The sequence below is a fragment of the Salminus brasiliensis genome, chromosome 16, assembly GCF_030463535.1.
Source record: "Salminus brasiliensis chromosome 16, fSalBra1.hap2, whole genome shotgun sequence".
NCBI classification, from domain to species: domain Eukaryota; kingdom Metazoa; phylum Chordata; class Actinopteri; order Characiformes; family Bryconidae; genus Salminus; species Salminus brasiliensis.
The window spans coordinates 29617101-29630543 of record NC_132893.1 but is presented as its reverse complement, the minus strand read 5'-3'; the positions used below and the strand labels follow the sequence as shown (position 1 = coordinate 29630543).

Sequence of the window (13443 nt, the reverse complement as noted above, 5' to 3'; positions counted from 1 at the left end):
ATTAGTGTTTCATGCTCCTGGGCTCCCCCTACAGTAAGGAAGGTGTAATTCACAACCCCCAACTCAGTGGAGCATCAACTGGATTTTGAAGCTTTTATTTTAATGTAAAAATGCTGTAAAAATATTGTTGCTTTAACTCAACACAGGACCCAGTCATACCACAAGTAACCGGCTCATCCCTCCCATCAGAGCACTGGGCAACTCCATCACATCTCTCGCTCAAGGCCAAACACGTTCCATTTGGGCAGCGGACATTCAGACCTCCACAGGGCCCTAAGATCAGTTCAGCAAACTGTCATTTTCTTGTGTTACGCATTCAGAAGCAAGAACCCAAATAAATAAATGAATAAAAATATATAATTGGCCACATTTTCCACAACAGCTCACCACAATCCTCTTCATCAGAGCCATCTCCACAGTCGTCCACTCCGTTGCAGCGCAGCTCCTGGAGGATGCAAATCCGGTTCCTGCAGGCCCAGTCACCAGGAAGGCAGCCATAACTTTGGTTGCAATTCAGTTCATCTGACCCGTCTGTGCACTGAGGTCGTCCATCACACACTTCTGCCTTGGTGACGCACATGGTCGTATCAGCGCACTCAAAATCCTCCTGTGGGCAAGCTGTAGGAACAGATACGAACTCCTATATAAAGACATAAAATAAGGGATAACAGAAACCTGTTCGGCTAGAACCGACACTCGTGTGCATTTTCAGGTTCTATACAACTGATTTTTTTTTATTATGCATGGGCAAATTTCATCATAGGACATAATTTTATGATTCATAAAAAAAGAAACTTTTAATCCATGCAGAAATGACCACATTTGAACTGAAAAAGGGCCTTAATTAAATCTTTATCATGTCATAATAATCATAAGGAAGCATTTTAGCTCCACAAGGCCTTTTCAGCTACTAAATGTACAATGTCTTACTGACCAGTTATCAGTAGGATAAACACATTCCTTTAGGTATTTAAGATTATCATCAAGTGATTTGTCTGGTTAAATGCAGTACTACACATGCCACACACTCAGGAGTTTCCTGTCATCTTTACTGTATATTTACATTAGAATACAGTTACTCTGCTAAATGAGAATATGGCACAGATTAAAAAAAAAAAAACTCTTGATTACTGCCACAAAATACAGAAAATAAGAGACACTCAAACCATAGAGAGGGTGTATTAACATGGTGTTAAACATGTTCAATAATATTTTGAATTTCAGCATGGTTACTGACTGCCAAACATTTAAACACACAAACACTAAAACACAGAACTGTGAGATTTCTGCATCAAACTTATCTGGTCAAATTTTATAACGTAAAGAATAAGAACCAAGTTATTATGCATTTTAATGTAGTAAAAAAGTCAGTGCATATATTTGCATATATGAAGTATTGATTTTACAAGAATTCAAATAAAAAGACTGATTTTTATTTAAAATACTACTTAAAACCAAAAAATATTATTATTTTTATATTTATATTTAAATACTATGTTAAAAGCAAACAAATGTTAATGTTGCAATGCTGCTAGGTACTGCTAATGTTTCAGATTTTTAAAAAGGCTGTATTGACAAAAGTATTGAGACTACTCAGATTACTACAGAAATTACTCACTGTTTCTTTCAAAGTCAAGGGTATTTTAAATAAATAAATACAAATAAAATGTGCTTATCCTGCTTTTGTTGTCTCTAATGTCCAGGTAAGGCTTTCTACTAGATTCTGGAGCATTGCAGTGAGGATCTGATTACCTTCAGTAATAAGAGCATTAGTAAGGTCAGGATGTTGGATGATCACCACCCCACCTCATCCCAAAAGTAATGGACAGAGCACAGTTTCACTGCTCCACAGCTCTTTATACAGAATGGCAATCTTTTTCTACAGGGACTAGACCAGCTGTGTGTGTTTGTGCATTTGCACATCTGTGTCAGCAATGAGGTGCAACTTAAAGTAGCTGAGCTCAATGCTTCAATAGAAGGGGTGTCCACAAGCATCTGGATATACAGTGAAAGAATGAAAAAAAAAAACCATACATACAGCAATCCATTTCATCTGAGCCATCCAGACAGTCCCCTGTTCCATCACAGCGCCATTTCCTGGGGATGCACTGACCATCATCACACTGCCAGTGTCCAGTCCCACAACTCTCAGAAAACCCTGGAAGATAATGAACTTGCCCTCAGATCCATTCAGCTCTCCATTCAGAACCAGAAGGTCTTCATAATCATCATGCAGAAGCATTTGGCCCTACATCAAGGCCTTTGCAGCTAGTAAATGACCAGCAGGATGAGCCCATTTCTTGGGTTATTTAAGATCACCATTTGTCTGGTCAGATGCAGCACTACAACCCCCACCAACCCTGAGCTGAGAAACGTAACACAGCTTGTCATAAGAAACAGTTTTTTTTTTCTTAGCACTACAAACACTAAACAGATTAAGACTAGCACTTAATATGAGTCCTGTTTTATCTTTCTACAGTGTTCTCTAGATTTCTGGAAGCTTTACTGAGCATTTACACTGGGATAGTGAGGGAAAACTGTTACCTGCTGCTAATAATATACTCAAAACTGCAGCCACTGTACAGAGCTGGAGCAAGGCCATGGCCACCACGAAGACTCGCACGGGCCAAACACGGCTCGACCAATCAGAAACTGATTTATGGGTTCAGGCGCCAGGAACGTCCAATTGAAGGGGGGCGTGGTTAAATGTGTTCCAATAATCTTAGTAGACCCCTTGAGAAGCAGACTACACAGGGTACACAGGGTATGTACTATACAGCCATTTTAAGGGTGGCTCCAAAGCACAGGAAATGTTAGTGTTAGTGTTTTTTATTTATATATATATAAAATGCCTGAATACCCTGTGTAATTTACCAGTAAAAGCAGATATTTAACATTTTGAAGTTTTTAGCAATTGAAGTAATTATATATATTTATAAAATATAATGAAGTATATTTAGATTATATATATTTAAATAATATATAGGTGTAAAGATGTAAGTGCTTACTCTACAATAGCTAAAATGCTAGTCATGTGTTAGAAAATAGGAATTGTCTAAGAAATGTGTAATCTGTGCATCTCCAATGTCCAATATAGAGTCAGTGTGAAGAACCAGCCAGAAATCAAGCATTTTATACTGAGAGCACTCTGATCAAACCCTTTTCTTTCATATCTCCACTAACCCACAGAAACACAGCACTGTTTAAATCTCCAATTTCTAGATGGGTTTCCAAGTTATGGGTTAAGTGTAGCTGGGGGCAGCCCACAGCCCTCTTCATGGTACACCGTGGTTCGATTCCTTGCACAGGAAAGCAAACACGTTATACAAGTAGAGTTACAGAGTTATTTGGCAAGACTGCTAACATTACATTCTCCCAGACCTCTACAACCTGATTAAATGCAAATGCATTTATTTTTTAAGTAATCAAAACACATAATTATTGCTTTGAAAAATTACATTTTCAAAAAATAATTACTTGAAAATATTTTAAAAAACAATTTCTAAAACGATTGCACACAAGAAATGGCACTCTTTTATTACAGATGATGTCTGGAAGGCAGTTGTGCTTCCTTTCATTTGCTACCAAAAGATCATGCTGGTCACTCAGGGTTTATTAAACAGTGTTTCCCTTGGGCAGGTGGGTCCAGGCTCTGGGTGAAGGCTGGTATATAAACCTGAGGGCTTTGAACAGCTGAGGTTCTGGCAGCTTCATCCTGCCTGGTGACGTGGTGTCTCGGAGTTGTCTAAAAAATGAGAAAAGGAAATTCTGAGAGACTCTGAAATAAGGGATGACACTGCTGATCACTTCAGTGTAAAAAACAGTTTCCCATGTAATAAACACTGATCAGCCATAACATTGATTATCTGGTTAGAGTGGCAGCTGTCAAGGGTCAAAGATGATGGGTTACAAGCAGGAACATTAGTACAAGCGTAAAAGTCTGAGCCACCAGGACACCTGGGCAAATTATGATGGCTAGACGACTAGGTCAGAGCATGGCTAAACATCACACAGGTTTTGTGGGGGGTTTCTGGTATGCAGTGGTCAGTATCTACCAGATACTGGGTCAGAGCTGTTTTGGCAGCACAACAGGGACCTATAATATATCAGGCAGGTGCAGACATGGGCTAGAGGGGAATATAGCCCCCCCAGCATTGAGCTGTAGATCAGTGGCACTGTTCTCTGGAATGATGGAACACTTCTAGGATGAGTTGGAGATGAGACCTCACTAACACTCTTGTGAATGCAATCAAATCCTCACAGCAAGGCTCCAAAATGTAGTAGAATGCCTTCCCTGGACAGTAGTAGAGTAGAGACAGTTACTCCAAGAAAAGCAGGATAAACTGTTTTTAATACCCTTGATTTCAGAAGAAACAATGAGTGTGCAGGTGTCCCAATACTTTTGTCCATTTATATCTATCACGAAATCCTGTATAACTAGGAAATATTAGTTATGCTATGTTTTCAAACAACAACAACTTTTAAAACATTTGATTGTAATTTAAGATTCATACCACAGGGGGGTATCTGTAGATCCCAGCAGTGTGAATACTAATCGGAACCGCACTCTGAAGCTCTGCATCCCTTGCGTTGACAATTCTCAGGAACAGCTCTGCACTGTCCAGCTAGAATACAGATCAGTAAAATGTACATATATATATTGTTTTTCGACACAATTTTAGTCAGTTTCAATTTTCATCCTCTAGCTATAACTGCCTATCACACGATGATGCCAGTGCTGAGAGGGCTGCCCCTAAAACCACATCATTGGACAGCTGTACGTACTTGGAAGAGAAGGCTAACTGCCAGTTCTGGTATGACAGCAGAAGCTTACACTGGCAAGGAGGGAAAAGCCATCCAGAAAGCAGGGCTAATTATGCTCTCTGGGACTCAAACCTCCAATCTCTCATTGATATGGCTTAGGTGCTTAAACGGAGCGCCACAGATAAGTCGATAATAAGGTAAAACTGTGTTTCTGAGTTACCAGTCAACTCTGAACTCCCCACAACCCAAGAACATGACAAATGAGCACCTCAGTTAACACATTATGGTCCATTTGTAAGGCTTTGTAACACTAATATAGGATGAAATAACTGAAACACAAAAGACACAAAAGACTCTGAGATACTGGATAAATATGAATCAATAACAATAATCTGTGCTGAATGGATCCCAGTCACGTCTGCAATAAACCTGTGGAACAGAGTTGACTTCTGCTGCGGTCATTGAGGGTTTCGCTGGAAGGATGCGGACGGGTATTTTCCATCTTCCACTAATGATGCGATTGTGATGGTCAAACATGTCTAGCTTCACCCAGCCTCGCGGGGCTAGATTGGTCACTTCCTGGCCGTAGATGTCGTATCCTCCTGAGGCCTGTACCTGTATCATCAGACACACTGATGGTGCAGGCTGAACCCTGGATGAGATAGAGTATCACAGTCAGACATCCTGTCTAAATAAATTAATATGCATTAAATGTAATCATTTATGAATAATAATTTAAAAATAGGTCAAGTTGATTGCCCTCGTCTCATTGCACACTACCTTCTTAATCTTATTCATTTTATGACTGATAAATTCATGGGCATTTATTATTGACTTTTGGAAGGTCATCTGGCCAGAAATTTTGATCACCACATTTGAGGCATTCTGGATATTCATTTTTATCATAATTTAATTCTGAAAGTAGGCCATTTTCTCAGTTTTTCAGCTTCCTACTAACTATCAACTATCAACTATCATTTGTAGTGTAAAAACATTGTAGTGTAGATGCTGTTCATCCTTACTCTGGCACTGCTTGCTTAGTGGCGATGACTGCCTTTTGTCCTTGACTGTACCAAGGAGGGTGTGTGGATAAGCTGAAGGACCCACAGTAGACAGGGGGCAATACAAAGGGGCTTCCCAGACACTGATCCCCAGCGTACAACCCCACCATCAGACGACACACTCTGTACGATGGACACAAGCCCAGGAGGAAATCATAAAACACCACAAAACCTGCCCTGCAACAGCAAAACACAAGAGCCAAAGTGGATTCCTCCATGTTGCTGCTCCATAATCAGCATAAGTGAATGCTTTCCTTTTCCTTTTTATTGTAATCAGTAATTCAGTGCTCACTGACACTGACACAAGCTTACTCCTACCCCAAACGTAGTTGATGTTGAATTTGCTTTTTTAGTTTTGCGCTGCAGCTATGAGGCTAACGTAATAAGAAATAAAAGCTTGTATCCCATTAACTAGCATTCAGTAAACTATGCACTTTAAACATCGCTTACCTCAAACTGTGTTAACTAATTGAGTATAAATTGTTTCTGATAATATGAGATATGGTTCAAATGTGCCATATAATCTATTTATTCAGTATGTGTTAAGTTATTTGATGTATAAATAGTGAGTATGTGACTTTGGTTGAGTTGAAAAATGCTGAAATGCAGTTTTACAAGCCTATTTACCACCCTGTTACTTTGCCTCAGAATATAACACAGCATTTTTCCTTTCATTAAATAATAAAAAAAAAATATATATATATATTTTGCTGGTTTACTGCACTGCAAGAGCTCACATGTGCAACACAGCATAGCACAGCTTTCTTTTCTTTTACTTGTAACAAGAACATTGTAACTATTTTTTTTTGTAAAAACAGCCCAGTGAGCATGATGTGCTGTTAGTTAGCTAAAAAAAAAGATCATGGTGATGTCTTCTGGGGTTAGCTTTTAGCCTTGCATGACTGCCAACTCGCTTCACCAGCTTCCCCACCACCCCTATTTTTGGTCATGTCATATTTTCTTTTCACAGGGAGGTTAACAGTGTTCAAGTTCATGGTACGTTCATCACGTACTTGAGCCCTTCGAGCTTCAAGTACGGCTCGGCTCGACCCAGGACAAGCGTCGAGACAAGCGTCCAGGCTTTTTTCTGTCCTGGCACCAAAGTGGTGGAACGAACTTCCCCTGGGTGTCCGAACGGCAGAGTCGCTCGCTGTCTTCAAACCCAGACTGAAGAACCACCTCTTCCGAGAATACTTGGGCGAATAGCAGAGTGGTCACCCTATTGACTTGTGTTTAGTAGTGTCTTAACTTGGAGGTTTCTTTGAATTTTAGCCTTTTCCAACTAGCTGAGTTTATTCTTAAGTAAATAGCAAAGCACTTTTGTAAGTCGCTCTGGATTAGAGCGTCTGCTAAATGCTTTAAATGTAAATCACGTCTATATACTAAACCCAACTCTACTATTATTCAGCTATGACAAGGAAAATACATTTTTCCATACTAAACACTAAAAAAGCAAACTTTAAACACCCAAAAATGTCTTGGCTGATCAACATTGTAACAAAATATATATATATAAAAATATATATAAAATATTAACAATAAACTTACATTGGATCATAGGGAGCAGGTCCCAGGCCCTCTTTTACAGGGTATTTGAGGAAGGGTGGTGTTTGTGACCTGGGTTCCTCCTATAAAGAAGAAGAAGGTTATTACAGCATGATAAAATACTGGATAAAAAATAACACTGTGTGCCTGCAACCATGTACACAAATCACTTGTGTACCTAAACTATCAAATACTAGACAAATCCTAATTTACACAATTTGGCCCTAAGCATGAGGCGTAGCTAACAACAGTAGTTACCTCAAAATACCTGGATTTCTTCAGTACTTCTGTCAGTGTTGACACAGATCGAGGCAAATGTGAATGGATTTCGGAATGCAGTGCAAATTAGCAGGGTATGAGATTATTCCATTATTCCATTATTATTAGGCTACATTAGCCTCATAGCTCCAGCGCAAAAGTAAAGACACAAACCTCATGTTTTGGTTAACCTGCTTTTCTTCAGGTTAAAGGGAAAATTGTGTAAATCAGATTTTCCACCAAACCATTGCTTTTAGTTGATTACTAAACATATTCTGTACCAAAGGGGGGAAAGTCGCTAGGGTTGGTTCCACCTTTCTGCTCCTAATCTGCCTCCTCAATCCATTAATCTCAATTTCATGTTTTAACAGATCAATGTCCATCTTCATACTCCTCATCTCCTGTTCACGGTGTCGACCTAAAAAAAACAGTCCAGTTTCATACAAGAGAGCTGACAAACACAGTCATGCAGCATCTGGAATAGCATTGAAAGAGCTCAGATACTACAGTGTGGAGTTGTGGTCCTGGTGAACGCAGGTCTTCTCTTTCTTAACTGCAGTCTCATGAGTTCCTCCTCCAAGTGCTGGTTTTCTAACTCTGTAGATATGAGCTCTCTGCTGAAATCCTTCCAATTTCCCTGCGGTTCTGGATTACAGAAAGCACACAAAACAATTTAACAGCAGCACAGTAATCATACTGTAGAAGCACAGTACCAGTCAAAAGTTTAGACACATCTGGTTGAATGTGTGCTGATCATCATCTTCAGAATATTGTACCAAATGGTAGTGTGTCCACTTTTTAAGAGGACACTGGGGACACACGGGTATTCACAGTAGTTATGATGTTGTGGCTGTGGGGGTTCAGGTACACTGTTCAAAGTAAAAGTTCCTTGAGGAACTTTTGGAGGTTCTTCAATTTAAAACAGTGGAGGAACCCCTGAAGAACCCCTCAAAGTTAGTCTAGGAATTTATACTTTTAACAGTGTAGGCCTAAGTTGTAGGACTGAGGCAATGTGTGTGTGTGTGTGTGTGTGTGTGAGAGGGTGGAAATACCTTTCAAACCCTGCAGCTACAGTATGTTAATGTACATTAATACATACACATTTACCCATTCAGCAGAAGACCAACAAACAACCTTATTAGCCTATATGACCATGACATCCTAACTGTGGTGAATACCCGTGTCTCCCCTGTGTCCTCTTTTTAAAAAAATATTGTCACCCCAAGCATTCAGATCAAATGTTTTTTAGACGATGGTCAGGACACATTCAACCAGGTGTGTCCAAACTTTTGACTGGTTCGGTATCTGGAATTATTATACATTTAAATTTACAGCATTTGAATGAATCTCTTATCCAGAGCGACTTTAGGTTGAATCATGTTACACAGGTAACTTTCATTCATACACTGGTGCTTATTCATCAAGGTTGAGGAAAAACAAGGGCAGACTGGAGCGCACAGAGACACCTATGACCTTCCCTTTAAACTGAGCAGAGATTTAAACACACTTAATAAAACAAACCTCAGAAACAAACTCTCCCACTCACCCAGTTCCTCATTAGCATATCATTTGCAGATGCCACGCCCAATGTGCTCTTATAGGCATGTACATGCACACTCTGCTTAACAGTCATGAGCCAATGGCTACCCTTATAGGCAGAGTTCAGGGCTGAGCTGTGAGTGCACAGCTCCTCCTTCAGGCTAGAGCTTAAATCACTTTACAGGGTTAAAATAACAACTATTTAAAATATAATATCTAACATTGAAAGACATTAATTTTAATTAATCATCATATATCATTTTAATAATAATTATCCTTTTTTTACTTATATTATTTCTGATATTGATCTTTTCTAAGCTACATATCTAATATTTCTCAGGATGTGTATTTGATTCTACTGATTCCCTAAATATGAATATACTGTACGTGCCCGTGTTCTGTGCTCAGGTTTGACTCTACACAACCTTGATGAATTTGTCAGTGTGAATGGCTTCCGGGGGTTTTAAATGGTTTATAAAAATAAAGACTTTTAAAGTGTTGATAAGGTTTAGCTGTTGGATTTAAGAGTACTTGGCCCATGTTGTGTTCTGTCAGTCTGGCAGGGCCTGGGCAGAGGAGCTTTCCCTGGCTGCATTTCCACTCTGAGGGCTTCATTTAACAAGTCCTGCAGCTGAGCCAATATCTGAGGATCTTTCCCACCACTCTGGAGGTAGGAGAGACGGAGAGTACTGTGGAAGATCAGAAGATTACATGGATCCATTTAGATAAAGCTTCGTTTTATTTTGGTTAGATGTTAGAGATTGTGTGGAGATGGCCTCTAACATCTAGCAAAATACTGGAGCAAAACTGAAATCTGAATTTATCAGGGATCTTAACATACATGAACACATTACCTGATTTCTGCAGAAAGGACTCCACCCCCATAAACAGGTATGCAGGTTTGTGTGACTGGCTCTTTAGTCTCAGGAACGTGCAGGTGTGGAGTCCTGTTTTGCAGAATGTCTTCCCTACAAGATAATGTATTATGGCATGTCACTGACGTTTTCGTTTAACCCATTCATGTCCATCACATTTGGTGTGTTGGTGGTCTACCAGGCCTTGCATGGTTGTTAAGACTCCCATTTTCTCTGTATCCTCCACTTAATTATATATCACTGACTGGAAATCACAGTGCTGTACATACTAAATGTATAATACACCGATCAGCCATAACATTAGCACCACCTGCCTAATATTGAAGGAGTTCCCCCTCGTGCCACCACAACAGATCTAACCATTCGGGGCCTGGACTCCACAAGACCTCTGAAGGTGTCCTGTAGTATCTGGCACAGAGACGTTAGCAGCAGATCCTTTAAGTCCTGTAAGTAGTGAGGTGGAGCCTCAATGGATCAGGTCATTAAGCCTTAGGTACCCATGACCCTGGCCCTGATTCACTGAATGCCCTTTCTTGGAGCACTTTTGGTAGGTACTGACCACTGCATACCAGAAACCCCCCCACGAGACCTGCCAGTCATTACAATTAGACACAATCACAATTTGATTCTTGTTAAAGAGTTTTTCACCTCACCTCTTAAGTCAGGTAGTAAAATGAAGGCTGATCAGTGTACGTATCAATACATAAAAAAAAAAAAAAATCAAATATGATTAAATATGCCCCCCTAATCTTCTCTAAAGGTCTTAAAACACATGGCCGTAAAGCTTATAGCATTTTGTGCCCAAATTGTTTTAGTAGAACAAAATAGAATGGTCCTGATGCTTGGAGATCCTACACTCCACTGAACTAAGGCCCATTCAATACCAGGACAACTGGGGAAAGTTCATTAACATGTAATTCCATTGGGAATCAACTAAAATAATATATTTAAAATGAATTTCTTTCAAACCCCTTTGAGGCCACAGACTTGGCCTCCATTGGATCATGCTGTAGATGATCCACGAGAGACTCCAGTAGGCTGGTGTTCCTCTGCTCCTGCTCTTTTAGCTCGAACAGCATTTCCTCCAGCTGAGCCACTTTCTTGTTCTGAACAGCCAGCTCCTGCATCTTCATCTCTGCAACTAACCAATAAAATGAACGCTGGTCCTTCAAATGGCTGAACTGTTGGACAAAACATCTCAATTCAGGACAGAACACGCAGCAGGAGTTCATCATTACCTCTCCTTTGCTTGTTCAGGTGTTTGCTGTCAGCAGACGTCACCACCCTCGGCTTTCCTATCTCAGGTAGGTCTTGAAGGAGCTGATCTTGTGACCCTCCTGCAGTCTGTGCACAATTATAGAAACACACATCTCTATCCCAATGAACTGGAATCGCTGCAATTTAAGCAATGTGGTGGCAATCCCAATAAAAGTAGAGGCCATAAAACATTTGTGGGACTGTTTATGTGTGTTTCTCACTGGTTCACTGGTGGGTTTTTGTAGCTGGTCCTGAGTTGGTGTGTGAAAGTTCTGCTGGCTGAGTTGGGCTCTTCCATGAGGCCTTTCCCGCTGACGTATCTTGCGTAGTTCTCTTATCCTCTCGCTCTGTGGAAAGATGGTACAGTTGGTACTTTAGATATTTCTCAGTATTATGCTGAATACTTTACAGTACTATTGGTGTATTGTCTATCATGCCCACTGTATCTTTCATATTTCTGTATGTATACATGGTTTGGGTGTCTTTACTAAATAACCCTAAAGAACGTACAAGAATAACAAGATATATATACACAAAATATCAACAGTAAATCAGTAAGAATCACACATAAACAGTCCCACAAATGTTTTAAGACCTCACTATAACATACACTATATGGACAAAAGTATTGAGACACCTGATCATTTCTTGATTCTTCTGAAATCAAGGGCTTTAAAAGGGTGTCTCCTGCTTTTGTTGGAGTAACTGTCTCTACTGTCCAGGGAAGAAGGCTTCTACAGCATTTTGGAGCATTGCTGTGAGGATTTGATTGCATTCAGCAACAAGAGCATTCCCACCACATCCCCTCAAAAGTACCCCAACTCCTCCCAAAGTATTGGATAATGCTTCTCTAAATGGCTGTGTGCAAATTAAAGTAGATGGTCATACAGCAGTGATGATTTTTGCACATCCTATATTTAAAGGTTTTCTTTTTAATAAGAAAAATGGATATATTAAGCCATGACAACATGACGAACACCAGAAAATAAATGCATTTTATTTTTTGGTATTAATCATAATACAGAATTGATATTTCTTGAAATATTAATGAATTAAAAATGAAAAGTGGTGTTTAATGCGGTTTGGAACAACACATTTTATAATGTATTGCATTGTATTATATTTGCAACCAATTCTTTCAAAGAAAAGACATAAACCTGGTTTAATTTGGTATAAACCTTTAACCTGTTGAACGTATGGAGCCGAAAGGCCAAGGCATGTATGTCCTTTCTGTCTTTAATACAAAAACTACTTTTATCAACAATAGTTCATAATCAGAATATCTACTCTCACAAAATGCAGTGCAGATCACCAGTGCAGATCACCAGTGCAGATCACCACACCCAACCTGTAGGACATTTCAGAGAGAGAGCAGTACCAGATTTTGATGGACATTAGACTCCTCAGTCTGACCAACATCTCCAATACAGAACTTCTCCTTGTGCTTCGCCAGAAAACGTGATGATCTGAAAGTCATATTACATGTAGGACAAAGGAAAGAATCCATTGCTTGAAGAAACTCTGTGAAGGCTCTGAGCAGTCCAGCCACCTCCTGTGTTGAGCTGCTCCTGACAACCACTCTACAGACCAAACGCACAGCAGCGCCATCTGGGGGACAGGCTTGGAATTAGCTGTTGCTTTACAGTTCAATCCATTTCACTCACTATTTCACCTTTTTTTTTTTTAAATCCATAACTAAAATCCCATCTGTATCACCACTTTTTTGTACATTTTACCACATTTTTAATATGTGTTGATTTACCACGTGACCTGCATTGGATCACATTCCTGTACAGGTCCGGGCATCACTGGGACTCATTACAGTCCTCTGTGTAGCCTAACAGCAGCGTGCACTATATCATTTCTAATAAACCAGCAGTGTACATTGATACGAATAGCATTAATCATTAATCATTTGGAGATATTGATTATCATAAGCGGTCACATGTAGTAGATTGGGAGCAGCATAGAGGCCAATTCAAATCAAGTCGCCTGATTGAGGAAAACTAAGTCCTATTTATTTCTCCTTTGTTGAATGGCGGAGGAATACGCTGGTTGTTTTGATGGAGCTGTAACCCAGTTTGCGATTTTGGTCTCCGTTCATCTCTGTTATGAAGGGAACAGACGGACGGCCGCGTCGACAA

At 39.8% G+C, this 13443-nt stretch overlaps 1 protein-coding gene across 4 annotated transcripts; it reads right to left on the bottom strand.

The window, feature by feature from the left end:
- Positions 1 to 479: 479 nt before the first annotated feature.
- Positions 480 to 12841, bottom strand: LOC140537127 (coiled-coil domain-containing protein 17-like). Of its 4 annotated transcripts, none has more exons than XM_072659327.1 (15): positions 12678 to 12841; positions 11521 to 11646; positions 11281 to 11386; positions 11012 to 11183; positions 10022 to 10135; positions 9699 to 9856; positions 8133 to 8273; positions 7910 to 8046; positions 7374 to 7453; positions 5787 to 6002; positions 5194 to 5416; positions 4515 to 4625; positions 3677 to 3745; positions 2039 to 2158; positions 480 to 618 (listed from the first exon to the last, which is right to left on the bottom strand). In XM_072659327.1, exons 1-15 carry the CDS (start codon positions 12804 to 12806, stop codon positions 514 to 516), a joined length of 2007 nt encoding a protein of 668 aa, XP_072515428.1. In that variant the 5' UTR covers positions 12807 to 12841; the 3' UTR covers positions 480 to 513. The 4 variants fall into 4 exon arrangements, with proteins under 4 accessions (XP_072515428.1, XP_072515430.1, XP_072515429.1 ...); XM_072659329.1 differs by having other exon boundaries at positions 5787 to 5948; XM_072659328.1 differs by having other exon boundaries at positions 8136 to 8273.
- Positions 12842 to 13443: the final 602 nt, after the last annotated feature.

Bases quoted from the DNA above. Each gene is read 5' to 3' on its own strand.
- LOC140537127 (XM_072659327.1), bottom strand. From the start codon at position 12,806: ATGGATTCTTTCCTTTGTCCTACATGTAATATGACTTTCAGATCATCA. The intron at 11,387-11,520 runs GTGAGAAACACA...AATTGTGCACAG, and splicing joins AAAAACCCACCAGTGAACCA to ACTGCAGGAGGGTCACAAGA. The intron at 3,746-4,514 runs GTATGAATCTTA...CTCATTTTTTAG, and splicing joins TCTACAGATACCCCCCTGTG to ACAACTCCGAGACACCACGT.